Source organism: Equus przewalskii, chromosome 1 (assembly GCF_037783145.1).
Source record: "Equus przewalskii isolate Varuska chromosome 1, EquPr2, whole genome shotgun sequence".
Taxonomy (NCBI): domain Eukaryota; kingdom Metazoa; phylum Chordata; class Mammalia; order Perissodactyla; family Equidae; genus Equus; species Equus przewalskii.
The window spans coordinates 16,698,062-16,715,368 of NC_091831.1; the positions used below are offsets into that span (position 1 = coordinate 16,698,062).

The following is a 17,307-nucleotide window of genomic DNA, read 5'->3' on the forward strand; positions in this document are numbered from 1 at the left end:
AGGAGATGTACTGTCAAATTCTCTCTCTGAGAGAGAGGAACTAACAATTCAAATTGGGCCCCTGGCATCAAAACATTAAGACCGATTGATGAATGAACAGAGGGATGCATAGACAGAAATTTCAGGGAGAAAGCAGAGCAAAATGTTCACTGCAGAATCTAGGGTGTGGGTATTGGGTGCCCTCTCTACAATTCTTTCCATTTTTCTATACTTTGAAAACTTTCATAATAACATGTGGGGAGAAACATTACAACTTAAAATAAATAGCACATGTTATTTTTTAAAATTATAGTCTCCAAAACAAAAAACAAAATAGTGAAAAGAGTGGCACTGTTTTACATTTTTGCAAATCTAATGTTGGTTTAATACGAGACAACTGTATTCTCATACCTGCTTCTACATTCAATCTATTGGAATCACATATCATGTAGCCTTTGGAAAACTCCATAGTAAACCCATGAGAATTAAATTAAAACCCATGAGAATGAGAATTAAAAAAGCAAATAATATCTTAGTATTATTACTTCTGACCTCATGGACCCTCTGACAGGGTCCAGGAATAGGGGACTGCTGTTCTTTAATAACTTCCATGCTACTAAATCGGGTACCATGAATAGTGCCTGGGACATAGTAATCCCTCAATAAACTGTAATTATCATTTAAAAAGATTGTTTAAAACACCTTTGTTTTCATTTTCTAGCTACACATATAGCAATATTCCTTGTCTTCTGGAATCCAAAGTCCAAATCCCTTTAAGGAAGCAGTGCAAAAGTTTTGTTAAATTTTGGCTTTTTCTTACCTTACTGAATCAAGGAAGATTTAGACTATTCCTGCCTGCCTCCTTTTTTTTCTTTTTTTTTAAATGAGATTAAAAATACCTGGTTGACTAATCACGCAAATGAAAACAAATGCAGGGGCCTTTGAGACTACACGAAATTACACCACTGAATCAAACGTTTTGATTGTTTTAGGCTTTTGTAGTCTTGAGGATCAATACTCAGCTTTAGAGTTAAAAGCATAACAGTTAACTTTTTAAATAAGTTTAGTGAGATAAACTCAAATTGTCCAATTTATATGACAGCAATAAAAAATGCAATTCATAAATTTTTATGGAAAAGTGCAATTGCTCTATAGACTGGGCCCTCCATTCAGAGCAATCACTTTCTTGAGACAAGCTGAATGGAAAACAAACTATATCTACCCAGTTGGTTGTTTAGTAAATAAGAACACAGAACAAGGAAGGTTAGTGTATAACATAATATTTTATTGTACTTATTGTGCTATATTTATTATTCTCCAAAATGACACCCAGGAGAAGTGGAGCCCTTACACCAAACTTTTTCCTGGGCAGTGAGTGGATGGGAACTACCAAATCTAACTTCACTATCATTTTTCCAAACTTCCACTGGCAACCAAATTCCCTTCTTATTGAGGCAAATTTTCTTTAAATACATTCATTCCTTCAGTCAAATCTTATTTTGGTCCAGGATTTTCTCTGTCTTTTTAAAGAGATTTTGTAAGTATTTTTACAGACCTGTATGTTGATTTTAGAATTTAACACGTAGAAATCAATATTACTTTCAAGTTGAATGTCATCTCACTATTGCTTCTCAAATCCTGCCTACTGCTCTAATATTCTCTAACTTTCTCGAGGTGAACACACATGCAGTTATCACTGCTTAAAAGCTTTAAAAGGTGGCCGGCCCGGTGGCACAAGTTCATGCACTCCACTTCAGCGGCCCAGGGTTCATGAGTTCAGATCCTCAGCACAGACCCAGACACCACCCATCAAGCCATGCTGTGGCAGTGTCCCACATACAAAACAGAGGAAGATGGGCACAGATGTTAGCTCAGAGACAATCTTCCTCAAGCAAATGAGGAAGACTGGCAACAGGTGTTAGCTCAGGGTGAATCTTACTTACCAAAAAAATAAATAAAGAAATAAAAGCTGTAAAGGTCAGTATACAAACAAAATTGAAAGTTTGAATAAAATACCTCAATAGGACTTTTAAAGGCAATCTAATTTTTATTTTATTACACGAACTTGTAAGAAAGACATAAATCCTCTGAAGGAATTTTCCAATACTTTTTAGAGTTACATAGGTTCAGAAATTTTTCTAAGGAAAAATTCAAAAACAAACAAAAAGCCTTGGGATAGAGAGAGGCAAAAAATTGAACAGAGGTAAAACGTCCAGATAATAGTTTCGTTTGCCATTTATAAGCCATGCAACTTTGAGCAAGTCATTTAACGAGTGCACTTCTCAGATCATCTGTATAACAAGAAGATGGAACTGGTTAATCTCCACATTACCTTTCAATTTTCTGATTTTCTCCTTTATATTTAAAAGGAGGAGTACTTAGGGTCTACTAAGAAGAGTGTTAACTGTAAAACCTAAACTAAAATTGCTTTCTAAAATGAGCTTTGCTCTGGTTGGCACAACTTAGATTCTCACTAAATAATGTAATATTTATTATAAATGTTACAATTTATAATAAAAAAGCCGTCAGTCAGTAAAAACAGTTCCTGGAATTTAAAAAATAAAGGGTACTTTAAAAACAAATCAAATACATCAAAATATTAACATTTGTTAAATCTGGATATTAGTGTGAATGCTTATTATTTTCTATGTCTTTAAGATATAATTTTTTAAAAGTGAAATGGATTCTGATCAAACCAACAGTATGAACATCTTAAAAGAATTGGAAGCAAACATACAAACTTTTCTTGTAAAAGCAATGCTGTTATTACTTGAATATTATTGATTATTTGCTATTGATTTAATTTTAGAAAATGAAATGTTCTTACTAAACACTCTTTACTATAATGGTATTCATCTGTGGACTGTAAAATTCATTTACCAAATTGAAATCTTTACCTGGTAAAGCCTGGCATTCTTGCTGTCGCTGATCCCACTGGCAATTCAAGTTTAGTGAACAGCTTTTACAGCTGGTAAGTTTGTTACAGATCTGCTCATTTCTTACATGACATTTGGTGTAGTTTTTCACAGACTAGAAAGTTAAAAGATAAAGCATGTTCTTTTTCACCTTTGTATAGCAACAATTCTTAAATTTCAGTGTATATATCAATGACCTGGTGAATTTTAAAATACAGATTTCTAACCCCAAATCAAGTTTTACTGAGACAGAATGTCTCTTATTCATTTCTCTAGTTAAATTACAGTTCTTGGAATTAGAATGTGTACTTACTGAAAAAATGCACAGATTATGAAATTTGAAACAGAAACTATCTAATAAAAATCTTTTCTATCGAATCTAATAACAGGCTTTCAATCAATAAATAAAGCCAATACGCTAAGTCATTTGTCTTAATGATCACATGAAAGAATTCTAGTCCTAACAAAACTATCATGCAAACCCCCAGGATGAAGTAGAATGATACATAAAAAAATTAAAGAGATGCTTTATCAAAATCCAATACAATCTAAAAAGATAAATTATTTTCTCAACAATTCAAACTAATTTTACTTCCATGGATACTAAATAATGGTTTTGGTTAATTCATGTTTCTCACATATGTATTTGTCACATTTCCTTTATGTAGGCTGCAAAGAACCTGCAGAAGGTACATTTTGATCAATCCTACTACACAGTATAATCATATTTCAACTGAGTCCAGCACTCAGAGTTTAAAGGTTAAAGGTCAAAAAAGAAAAAACAGGTAACATAGGAACTTTGGTGGTAGTTGCCTCCATACAGCAAGCTTCAGATATCTCACATGATATTATCAATATCTAAGATAAAATCTACCTCATAAAAATTAGATACTAAAATTTTGGGCTCAACTCTTCTTTGAGAAAAAACCATAATGGACTTAATGTTGGAGCCTGAGCCCCACTTCAATCTTTTTTTCTCTAGAGGTATAAATGCTTACCTCAGGCTGTCTCACGTAAGGGAGCTACATATTTCTTCTCAGTCAATAAAACTTAGTTACAACTATCACACATATGAAAATGGCTGAAGTAATTTCTGTCATCTTGGATACTTTAAAAGTCACCCACCAAATATTTATTTATAAACTACTATACTTTCCTACATAAACTACATTGCAGTCACCTCCATTCCAAAGAGATGTTAATTTCTTTAGAGCAAATTACATATACAATGACAGATAAAAAGTACAAAGATACTAATGTTTACCTTTATTCATTCTAAAAAACCACATAAGATACATTTTTTTAAATCTCAAATTATTTTATGACTCTTCTTCAAACACCACAATTTCATTAGAGACATATAAACTTCCTGTTATTTTTTCTGATTCACTTTGTTTTCATATAGCATATAAATCTTAGTATTATTCTATGCGATCTTTAGAGTACAGTTCCAAACATTTGTCAGCTAACTGAAAAGAAATGTTTACTTGAATCATCTGATAAATAGAATAACCTATAAAAATGACAAGAGAATGGCTAAACGACATGTTAGAATCAGAGAAAGAATAGCAACTCAGTGCCAGTCTTTAGAACAACAATGGTATCATTAGAGCCACCACCCAAATAACTCTGCTCCCCATGAAGAACAGTACAGTCACTTATTGATTTTGAACCAGTACAACAGAGGAAATTGTATTTCAGTCACACACAGGACCACCTGATCAATGACGGAAGAAAGCTGACTGCTATTCTGAAACATGGTGGTATTTTTTGGCCTAAACAACCAGATGTATGTTAGTAAACAGACTATGAAGAGTAAACAGTACTCTACTGATCTTCACTCATATATTTAGATGCAAATTTCAAATGAAAATCTGTGAGAAGTAAGCAGATTTTTTGAGCTATTAGAGCACAAAATATGTAACTTGCAGTAAATATGACTAAATAATGAAATAGAATATCAACAGACATCATTTGCACTAAAATCTCATAGACCTTTCTGTATCCATTAGCATTTGGTTTAGCTTAATCACCAGACAGTGTGATAAAACTGTCTAAAAGACACATTACATCAAAGTCTAAATTACAAGTGAGTATCATCTGCTCACTTATCCTATCTCACCCAGTGTTTTCCTTGTTAACACATCGTTATCAAAAATAAAATAAAGCAAAAGGCCATTTTATAAAATGAATACTTGACAGCAATTTACATAACACAACTCTTGAGATATGTGTATTTTCACTTAGTGTAAATGTCTAAACACAAATTAACTTAGAGTTATCCAACAAAGCTTTAAATAAAATCTGCTTGCAATTTTTATCTAATAACATTCTCTATTTCAGTCCTTTATTCCCATGCTTTATTTTACTTAACTCCTATTTCCACAGTACTCATTAAAATAACTCCCATTAGATGAATACTAATGCAAATATAAAAAAGTAATTCAAATTTTCAAAGCTGAATCATGTCATACTAACATTAAAACAAATAAAATTGAAGTATATATTGTTATTAAAGCAACTTATATCACTGTAAGATATAAACCAACATAATATGTATGAAAGCTAAAGGATTCAATCTGATGAGCAAATACACTGAAAATTTTCCTCCATTTTAAGGTTTGAATATTTTAGAACAGAATCATAAAACAAATATTCTTAAATATGATTGGCTACCGGAGAAAATTTTTAGATGATACAATAAAACTTTTTTAATTACTTTTCAAACTCCCTTTTCTTTACCTTTTACCTCTGTCTGGTATCTTAAACAATAAGTGGATACTTTTGTTGATTAATAAAAATTCAGAAAAAGAAAAATAATGTATATTATATTCAGTTGAAAATCTAAGTGAACACTATTTGGTTATTTAAGCTATAGCCAATAAAAGAATCTTTCATCCTGACACATATAGTTTTCAATACTTTTTAAAATTATTTTTTCAATTTTTGACATCTAAAACACATGGGACATTTTGATACTAGCCACTTAGAAGGTTAATTTTTGCTGTTCTTAATCTATTTCATGTACCATAAATATTAATTTTATAATTTTTTTCAATAGTCTACCTAAAGCAGAGTTTCTCAACATCATCATCATTGACATTTGAACCTGATAACTATTTTTCACAGTAGGCTGCTCAAGCATTGTAGGATATTTAGCAGCACCCCCCACCTCTACGTCCTAGGTGGGAGTAGCAGCCCCATTGCTGGGACAACCAAAAATGTCTACACATCGCCAAATGTCCCTTTGGGCACAAAACTGCCTCCAGTTGAGAACCGCTGATCTAAGGACAGATAAAAGGAAAACTACAAGTGTCAATCATTACGGTTGAACTTACACCCAAACTATGTAAACAAAACAGTAGACCACATAACCATTAATGCATGTCTGACAGAATCCCACAGAAATGATTTCAATACTGACCTGTATAATCCTATTTCCATCAGCACAGAAAACAATGTTTATAGTTACAGTCTAATTTTAAAATCAATTTTGAAAGAATTTTCCCAGTTTCAGTCATGAAAAGAAGTAAAAATCACTGGATTCAAAATGGAATCTAGACTGACAAATTTGAGCCACAAACTACAGACTCAATTTATAATGTACCAAGAATGGAGTGATTCCCTACATATTTTCTAAACATCTTGATGTGTAAAGTGCTATTTTCTACAGTGCTATTACATGGTAAGCTAATGATTATACTAGCAGCAAGGTTAACGACATCATCATTTACCCATGAATACTAACCATACTGCAGTTACTGTTTGCTGAAATGCATTTCTTGTCATCACACCATTGGCACCCATTTGTATTGGCAGTACAGCTGGCACAATCTGCATATCTGTAACATCTGTCATCGGAAGTAGCTGTAATACAATTGGGAGATAGAACACATTGAGAAGAAAAGGAAAATGTCACACTTCTTAATTCGCACATTTTTAAAACTGTCTCAGAATCACTAAGACATTTTTAAACCAAAAATATGACCTTAGGTACTAAAATATGTTCTTCAATGTGAAGTCAACTTTGTAGTGTAATTGTAGTTTAACAGGTTTTTGGATGCCTCCTACCCTCATCTCACGTATTCAGTCTACTAGAATCCTACAGCAATTTTAAATTTTCAAATTATAGAGGGGGTAAAACACTTCTAGGTTTTTTACTAAGCAAATGTATTACTATACATCTAATTGAAAACATCATAACAAATACTCATTGTTTATCATTGTTCATAAAGATATTTGGAGACATCTGAGTTATTATGGATTAGCAAAGCTTGAAAATACATTTATTAGTTATAGCATTGAAAATGAATAAAAGCCCCACCCATTTTAAAAAACTGATAAATTTTTATCCAAATCATTCATTCATATTTACTCACAATTTTTTATATTAGATTTATTCAATATTTTATTAGAAATATTAAACTAGAACATTAGTCATCAAAATTATAGAAAAATTCTTAACTTTATGATCTGGCTTGGCAATAATTCAGGAAGGAAAAAAAACTACCAAATGTAGGATAAATTACTTCATTTTATTTCTTTGAAGCACACACAGTATTTCTTAGAAAGAATGTATTTGACAGCATTTTTTACTTATATCAGAAAATAATTCATCTTTATATATGACCATGCTACATATAAAATATTGTTACATAATATTACAGACAAAATTCAAAAAAGAAAACTAAAAACAGCTAATAAAGATATTAAATTCTTAATCACTACTCAGTTCAAACACAGAATTCCCATGTTAAAGGATTACGAATCTTTAACTTCTGAAAGCTACTAAGGTAATTCTTATAAGCAAAATGTATTTCTACTTCTAGCCAAGGAGAGAAGTCCTGTGCCAGAGAGATGAAAAAGAAAAACAACTTCACCTGTTTTAGGAGGGCACTTTGCTCTAAGAATATTATTAATATTCCCAGATTCCCAAGATTCACAGTGATTTTTATTCCAAATACATTTTATCCCTGGACCAGCATTTTTACAAAGTTCTTCATCTCTGAAAGCTTTGCAGTTTGGAGGCTTGTATACAAGGATATCATTAAGGAGCACACTAGAAAATCCTCCAAATATATACATGGACCTATTAGAAACAAAACAAGAAGCTTAAAGGAACAATATGAAGAAAAAGTCTCAGACAAATTAGTTTTAAAAATAAATTTAAATATATATTTTACATTATTTTATCAAAGTAGAAAACAATTTTTTTAGTAATATATACTTTAGAATTGCTGTCTAGGATCACAATTTTTGAATATAGACATAGAATTTAGATTACAGATACAGACTTCTTCTTATAGTGTTTTACTATCCTTTTATAAAATAAAAAGACCAAGAGTTAAATAATCAAAAAGATTTTAAAGTTTTCAATTTGGAAAGAAAAGCCCAGATAATTACTGAATTAATTCTACTAGTGCCAAAGAAGTTTGATATGCTCTCAAAAACAGCATAATTTTTATTTCTAAAAATATGATTAATATAAAAGTGGAAACAATCAGAAAACACTTCAATAATATCTTTTACTTCGTAAAAAGAGTAAAATAAAAACCAACCAAACACAATTGTTCAACAGAGTAGCCTAGAGGTTTTACATTTACACTCTGGATTTCATTTATCACTATTCTGAAAGCCAAATGATGTCAGTTACAGTTTCTTTGTGGTTAACTTCTACCTGCTTTTAGTATCATATTAGAGAATTTTTACATAATTGGAATAAGGTGGTATTAGAATGAACTTATAAAATGTCATTATGAATTACAAATTTTAAGCTAATTAATGAGCTAGCATATTGTTTATTGTCATTTGAGTCCACATTACCAAATTTTTACTATAGAAATAGAAAAGCCACACTAACTCAAAGGAGGAAGGCAACTTAATGACCATCCACTCCAAGTTCCCAACAGACATAAGTTTAGGAAAGTCCAGAGAGGTTGAGAGAATTGTCAGAAATCACGCATTTTAGTTAATGACAGAACTAAAATGAGAATCTAATTCTTCCCACTTTCCTTTCTCCTTGATAGCAACATGAGCCTAGCCTTTCTATCATTTCAGTTTGATCTTTCTTCAGGAACTCACTCATTATCTAATCTCTGGAAAAGGGAAAGAAGGCAGGATGACTTTTTAAAAGTATCTGAAGTTTTCTCTCAGTACCTTTCCTCTGATTATCCCCCAATCCCTTAAATATATTTAAACAAAAAATGAAGGTTTTGGTTAAGGAACCAAAACGTATTCCACATTAGAGTAGGGATGCATAAAATCCAATGCCATTAAGTACAAACAATTTTTAAAAGAATAACAGAATATGTGGATAATATGACTGATAAATGTATTCCTATTACCCATTAATGACAACTGCAGAGTGTCCAAATCTGTTGACATCTCTATGAAGATTTGGTTTTGGTAATATTTTCCATTCATCACAAGCTAGAATACAGAAAACAGCAAAGCAAAAAGTGAAATAAGATAAATATGATAAAACAATCATTGGCCAAATTAAAGATACAATACTTAAAATTAGGAAGCCTTTTATTTAGTATCGTTACTCAACTAGCATTATTCTTGAAATAAAAATAACTTCTGCAGAAACATATTTAAGTATATGAGAATAAAGGAAATGAAAGGAAAGAAATTAGGTGTACTTTATATTGGAGAATAATTTTAACGACATATCTTTATTAAGTAAATCAAGGTTCATATAGCAAAATACATGAAATGTTGGGCAAACCTATTAGAAAGTTAAATCACTAAGTCAAATTTTACATACATGCATACAAAATTAAATGGGATATATAACATCCAGTGAAAGAATGCCTAAAACAGAAACATTAAAATAAAATATTTAAATCACTTTAATGATCTGATATTTCAAAAGAACAGTTTTCATTTCATGTAAAGGAGAATAATTTGTTTCAAAAAATTAGACCAAACAAATGAATAAATAACCTAAATAATTCATGAGCTATATAAAGACGATGGAAAGAAGAATGGTTAGAGAAAACTGTATATCACTTCAACATAGCCTCAAAATTGACAGATATACTGCCATAGATTTTGGAATGTCAAATGATTCAGTATCCAGTAACTAGGGACAGTCTCAGGAGAGTGTTTTAGATTGCATCTTCTTAGACATGTCATATCCAAAGGCAAGTCTTCTAAAAAATCACATACATGTAACAAGCTTTTAAAAGCAAATTAATTTTATTTTTAGGTAGCTTAGAAGCCCTTTTGGAACAAAAAAAATAAAATACAGTTACTTGTAAAAGTTAAAGTTTTAGTGAATCACTTGCTTTCCTATTTAAGTAATTATTTCTATAACACCAGTGAAAAATAATAAATTTGTTTTTAATTCAATTTACTGCTAATGAAGATGAAAGGAATTACAAAAGCCAAAATTATGGCTTAGAAAATGAAACCAGAAGACTGAAAGCAATAAAATACATCTTGAGTTGTATTTCCCAGAGCGTATTCCAAGGAACAAAATGCCACCCCCCAAAAGGGTATTCCTTAGTTCATATAATCTCTCTCTTTAGTTCACAAAGTACATTTGCCTATTAAATACTCTCAAAAACAGAGTACAAAGGTGTAGAAGGCTAATTTTACTTAACGCAGTGTTTTCCCGATGTTTTTATCCACAGAAGCACTTTTCACATAACACTTACTAACATTTCCAAGAGCCAACGCTCTGAAGATCACATTTTGTGAAGTACTACCACAGAGGCCTATGCATAGGATTAATAGTCTGCCAATTTTATGTTAGAGTTCATTTAAGAAATGTGCATTATATGTGTGTAGTACTATAAAACTTCTAAAGTATTTTCATCTACAACTTAAATGGTCTTTATAAGAATCCAGTGAAGCTGATTAAATAGCATTACCATACGTTAGAAATGAAAAATTAGACCTAGGAGAGGTTAAACAATTTGCTTAAAGCCCATTTGATTGCCTTTGTCTTTCTATAAGTTACATTGATGAATGTTTGAGATTATAAAAGCATACTGATAGGTTTCTGAAAGATTACATATTCTCATTTGGAGAGAAGAGATGACCTGTATAGGGCACAGGCTTTGAAAAAGAAAGAGAGGGAAATGTTAGAGATAGCTAATGAGTAAGGGCAGATAGATTTCAATCGTTCCACCCAACCACAACACACACACATACACACACACATCACATGGCCACTGATTGATAAATTGTGTTGATTATAGTACTCCAACAACAGAATCAGAAACCTGAATATGCTTCAGAGAAATGAAACAGGAAAGAGTCAGATGAAAGAGTAGGACTTCTAGAAAGCAGGACTTCCAGAAATCAGTTTATTATAAAAATCTCCAAAGAAGAATCTTCAAAGTCATTTGGGGACATGTGGAGTCCAGAAAACAAAGTGACACAACAATCTGAGCCTACCTACGACTAATATGTAATGTGGCCCAGCATCCACCACACACCAGGCAGAAGGAGAGAAGGAAAGAAGACTGTCCAGATGAGAACCAGAGAAAATATTCAGAAGAAACATCTCAGAAGTGAGTTATGAAAAAGAGCTGAGAGAATAAAGACCAGCATTAACTAAAACTTAGGCTTTTTGAAGATTTCTTTTAACTCTATAAGCCACTCTCTTTTGGTAAAAACATGAAATTTCTTCAGCACACAGAATAGTCTAAAGAAAAGCATTACAAACACCTATGTACCACTACCCAGATCTGCCAAACCCAGTATCTCACCATGCTTACTATAGATTTTTTAAAAAAAGAAAATATTACTGATACGATTGAGGTTCCCTGTGTGCTCACTCCCTCCCCAGTTCAAGTTTCTTTATATCTACCTTCTTTTGATGCAACTACTATTCTATATTTACTTATTAATGTTTCTTTACTTTTTTGTAGGTTGTAAAAGTTTGTTTTTTTCACCATTTTAACCATTTTTAAGTGTGCAGTTCAGTGGCATTGAGTACCTTCACAACGTTGTGCAGCCATCACCACCATGTATCTCCAGAGCTTTCTTCATCGTGCAAAACAGAAACTCTGGACCCGTTAAACAATAATTTCCCATTTCTCTCTCTCAACACTGGTAACCATCCTTCTACTTTTCTGTCTATAAATTTAACTACTCTAATTACCTCATATGAATGGAATCCCATAGTACAAGTCCTTTTGTGATTGGCTTATTTCCCTTATCATGTCTTTAAGGTTCATCCATGTTATAGTATATGTCAGCATTTTCCTTCCTTTTTAAGCTTGAGTAATATTCCATTGTATGTATATACCACATTTTGTTTATCCATTCATCTATCAATGGAAACTTGAGTTGCTTCCCATTTGGGCTATTGTGAATAATGCTGCTATGAACATGGGTATATAAATATCTGTTCCTGTCCCTGATTTCAATTCTTTTGGGTATATGCCCAAAGTAGAAGTGCTGAATCATACGGTAATTCTGTTTATCTTTGTGAGAACCCTCCATACTCTTTTCCATAATGGCTGTACCATTTTACATTCCAACCAGCAGTGCATAAGGGTTTCAATGTCTCCACGTCCGTACCAACACTTGTTATTTTCTAGCCATCCTAATGGATGTGAAGTGGTATCTCACTGTGGTTTTGATTTATATTTCCCTAATGATTAGTGATATTGAGCATCTTTGCTGTCCTTATTGGCCATTTGTATGTATTCTTTGTAGCAAAGTCTACCCAACAATCCGTTTAGATTTATGCATATATGTGGTGCTATATGTTCATTTTAACCATGCATAGCATTCCATTTTATGACTACACCAAAACACATTTATCCATTAAACTGTTAAAGGTCATTTAGCCTTTTTTCAGATTTTTCCTACCACAAGTCATGTTGGTATTTTCATTTTTCTACACATTTTCTTGTGCACATTTTGAGACTTTCTCCAGTCAGATTTCTAAGAGGAAAATTACTAGGTTTAAAGAAAGGCACAACTTCAATAGATTTTGCCAATTTGCTCCCCAAAGTAGTTGCACTGACTTAAACTCACACCAGCAGTGCCTAATGGTTCTTCTCATTTCACATTCTCTTCAACACGTAGCTCTACCAGACTTCTTAATTTTTATCAATCTGATAAGTTGTTTTATTTTGCATTTTTTTCAGTTAATGGTGAAATCAAGCATCTTTTCGTGTTTATAAGTTGTTTGTTTTTACTCTTCTGTAAAATTACTGTTCAAGTCTTTCGCCCACTTTTCTATGTTTTTTTCTTAATAATTTGAAGAATTCTTTATTCTTTATTAAACGTTGTTGGTGATATGCACTACCATATCTTCTCCTATGCCATGGTTTGTCTTTTCACTTAGTTTATGAAGTATTTTAACAAAAAGTTTGTACATTAACTTGGTCAAATTTATTGTTTTCCTTATGATTTGTTCTTTTTATTCTTAAAGACAATCTCTAATTTTCTTCTAAAGGATATAATTTGGCTTTTACTATTTTGACCTTCAATCCATTTGGAACTTATTTTCGCATTGTTGCAGGGGTCTAATTTAATTTCTCCCATATTTCCAAGATATTTCTCAGTGTATTTCCATACACCAATTTTACCAGAACCATTTTTTGAAAATTTGTCCCTGATCCACTAATTGTGCCTCATTTAATTTTTGTACTGCTGTGGTTTGTTCTTATTTTGCTTGTTTTTAACTGAAGAAATATGTGCTAAGTTTAAAAGTCAAATAATCCCACAAGGTTCATCACAAAAAAGTCCCCTGCTCCCTATCTTCCCAATGCTTATTCCAGCATCACACAGGTAAGCACTTTCAATTCTAAATAAAAAACTAGACAAGAGTTTGTTTTCCTATTTACCTCCTTATTCTAAATGGCAGACTTAGTTCTTAGTTTCAGATAACATCTCTAACTTCCTTCTTTAGAAGATGAAGATTTTAACTCTTATTCAGACACATACACAAATACTTCCCCTCCCTCCATCTTCCTCATGTATTTAAATTATAATTTTGTTTAGATCAATATTCAGTATTTATTATATGATATTACTTGCAGATAAGCCATATAGCATGCTATGATTACATTTTTACTTTTGAACAGCTTGTTATTTTCCCTGAAAATCATATTTGTTGCTAAGGTTAGGTGTCTACATATCTACTGCTAATTCATCCCCAACTCTTGACCAGAGGTATACGTCTCTTCCCAGTATTTTCTAATAGATCAGATTATCTAGCAGGTTCATTTACTTCTTGAAGATATTCCTCCTAAAACGCCATCTATCTTCTCCAACCTAAACTCGTTGCGCTCCAGGCCTGCTGCATCATCCTAAGGATCTCTTCACATCTCTCTTCTGGTATGTACTCTATTTCTTGGATTTTAATTTCTACCTGTTTTTATTTATTTATTTAATCTCATCTATCAGTAGGAGACATAATTCTACAGCTTCCAGAGAAAGTGTACATTGTAAGTAAATTTTTGAGACCTTGCAATTCTAAAAGTGACTTTATTGCACTGTAATACTTACGTGATTATTTGATTGGGTTTAGAATTCTAACTCGGAAAGCATTTTCAGATGATGAAGGTATTGCTCCACTGTCTTCTGGCTTCTAGTATCGCTTTTGCAAGGCCCTCTGCTGTTGAGTCTCAGCACTTATTTGTACTATTTCTTTTCTCTCTACAGAAGCTTTTACAGTCTTCTTTCTATTTCACTTTTCATGATAGGTTTTGCTGTGAGCATTTTGTATTCATTTTTCTGGGGCTCAGTGGGATCTTTCATTCTGAAACGTCCTGTACTTCAAATCCGGATATTTTTCTTGAATTATTCATTTGATAATTTCCTCCTCATCTAAAATGTTCTGTTATTTCTGCAACTCCTATTACTCAAACATTGAATTTTCTGTAATAATCATCTAAATACCTTATATTTTACCCTACTTTATATCTGTCCATTGTTCATAATACTTTTGGAACATATTCTTGACTTTATCTTCACATCCTCTATTAATTTGTTACCTTAATTTTAATTTCAAAGACCTCTTTTTTTGTTTTCTGATCTATTTTTAAAACTTACATTTTTGTTTCATGAATGTAACATCTTCTGTCCAAAAAGATTGAAGTCATGATCTCCTCCCAGCATTACCCCAATTTCCTTTAACTTCTTAATTTTTCCGCCTTGTTTGAGATTTTGGTCAAATTTAGCAGCTTTTTGCAAATATCTAAATAACTAGCTGTCCTTTCAAATTTAAGAGTGAGGCACAACAAAACTGACTGGAAGTTTTGTGCTTGGGTAAGACATCTTGACTGTTAGAATTCTTTTTTCTTTTAACTTTCCCTTGCCCACCCAGTTTTATTGAGAAATAACTGACGTGCAGCACTGTATAAATTTAAGGTGTACAGCATAACGATTTGACTTACATATATGGGGAAATGATTACCACAATAAATTAACATCCATCATCTCACATAGACAGCAAAAGAAAAGGAAAAAGAAAAAAATATTTTTTCCTTCTGATGAGAACTCTTCAATCTACTCTCTTAACGACTTTCATATATAGCATACAGCAGTGTTGGGATTCTGATTAGGTGGGACCGTTTCAGTTGGAGACCTCCAAGTGTCAGTTTTGTACATCATTTCTCTTGCCAGATTCTTTGAGTTAAATCCTCCAGTCTCCTGCCTATAAGCTATAAACCTGGCTAACAGTATTTGGAACCTAAGTGGAAGAAAGGAGACGGAGGTTTCACTCTTAAGTATGCACACTTTCACTTAATCCCACTCTTTCCAAAATCGTATTTACACCCTCGGCCAAGTTCTAGTAACCTTAAGTATAAGGTACTGGGTCAACATCTACAGAGAGTAAGCCTTTGTCTTCCAGCAGAGTAGAAGGGGCAGATACTCATCTGCACAAGTTGAGGAAGGGGATTAACAGCTAATTGTAGAGGTTCCTAATCAAACTTCCTGTTTTCAGGCCCACAAGCACCCGTTTTCAGAAGTACTTAATAACACCAATAAAATGAGAGATACCATGAGAGATAAACAACACCACCTCAACTCCGAGTACTGGGAGCTTGTTCAATACTGCGAAATAGTGAGATTTAACCCATCAGACCACATATCTACTGATCAAATCACACAGCTAATATAAATGAGCAAGGCTCAAAACTCAAAAGCATCTGGCTTCCTGATTTTGTTCATTTTAGTGAGTTTCTCCCTATTAAGGTAGTATTTGCTTGCACATTTCAAAACTGAACATCTCAGTTTAGTAACCACGCTAAAGATCAAGGAGTTATCTTCTCCAAGCCATATATGTTTCATAAACCATATCTTGAAAAATAAAACCAAGAATAAAAGATTAACTTGAGTGTTTCAATCTAAAGAAAAAAAGACTGAGAATTCAACTGTTCTTAACTACGAATAGGAGGAAAATATATAAAATTTAGGTTAATGGATTTAGGGAAGACCTAGGAAAAATGATCAACACTATGTAAGTAAATCGACTTAGATGTTATGAAGATCCAGTGACATTATGGATATAAAGTTGCATAAGACTGAGTTCTTTCCCTTCAGGAATAACAATAGGATGTGATAAGTATTAAGAGAGATATATAAAGAGTGCCATGGGAGCCCAAAAAACAAAAAGCACGTAATTGCTGCTAATAGTTAAACATTTAAAAAATTACTATAATAATATTTTATAAAATTAACTGAGAATTCATAAAACCTTTACAGTCTTTTTAAATGGGTAAAATTTCCTAAAATAAGTGGTCATGATCTTTTACCTAACAAAATAATATGCTAATTGCTTATCAGCGCTATGTAATACTTAATTCTCAAAACAACTCTGAGAAGTAAATATTTCTGACACCATGTTATAGATAAAGAAACAGAATCTTTAGAGGTTAAGTAACTTCAAGTTAAATGGCAAAGTCAGTATTCAAAACCAGATCTTCCTAACTACTACACTATACTGCCTTACTACACCATCAAAATATCCTTTCTGATATTAACTTCATGAAAATTAAAAAATAACAATATTATTTATTTTTTAAAAGCATACAAGTTCCTGCAGAAGAAAAACATTACAGTAAAGTAATAAAAATTTAATTATATATGAGAGCAATTAATTCAGACAAATAATAATACAATGCAATTCTACTTCCAGAAGTTCTTTGCCTTTTAATATATGAGCTGGTAGGAAGTGAAGGCTTCATTACTGTCTCCAAGACATCATCTGCACTTATACTAAAAATTTTAAAAGAATTATATACAATATTTGTGACAGACATTGGTGCTGTTAAACAAACATTCCAGTTCTCTTCCTTTAGGCCCATGGTAAAATTTTACTCCCACACTCCCTAGAAGTTGGATGTGACAATATGACTTGCTTTAGCCAATGAAGTACAAGCAAAAGTGACACTTGTATTTCTGGATGGAACCATTTAATAAAAAATGAAAGAGT

The 17,307-nt window shown here is 32.1% G+C and overlaps 1 protein-coding gene across 4 annotated transcripts in view; it reads right to left on the bottom strand.

Annotated features, from left to right (window-relative positions):
* The window catches only part of ATRNL1 (attractin like 1), a 747,612-nt gene that overhangs the window by 575,300 nt on the left and 155,005 nt on the right, over positions 1-17,307 (bottom strand). For all 4 annotated transcript variants that reach the window (XM_070595739.1, XM_070595592.1, XM_070595677.1 and 1 more), the window contains exons 11-14: positions 9,239-9,323; positions 7,775-7,983; positions 6,643-6,761; positions 2,877-3,009 (exon numbers count right to left, since the gene is read on the bottom strand). In XM_070595739.1, the coding sequence (XP_070451840.1) occupies positions 2,877-3,009; positions 6,643-6,761; positions 7,775-7,983; positions 9,239-9,323 (546 nt within the window). The remainder of the gene's footprint in view (positions 1-2,876; positions 3,010-6,642; positions 6,762-7,774; positions 7,984-9,238; positions 9,324-17,307) is intronic.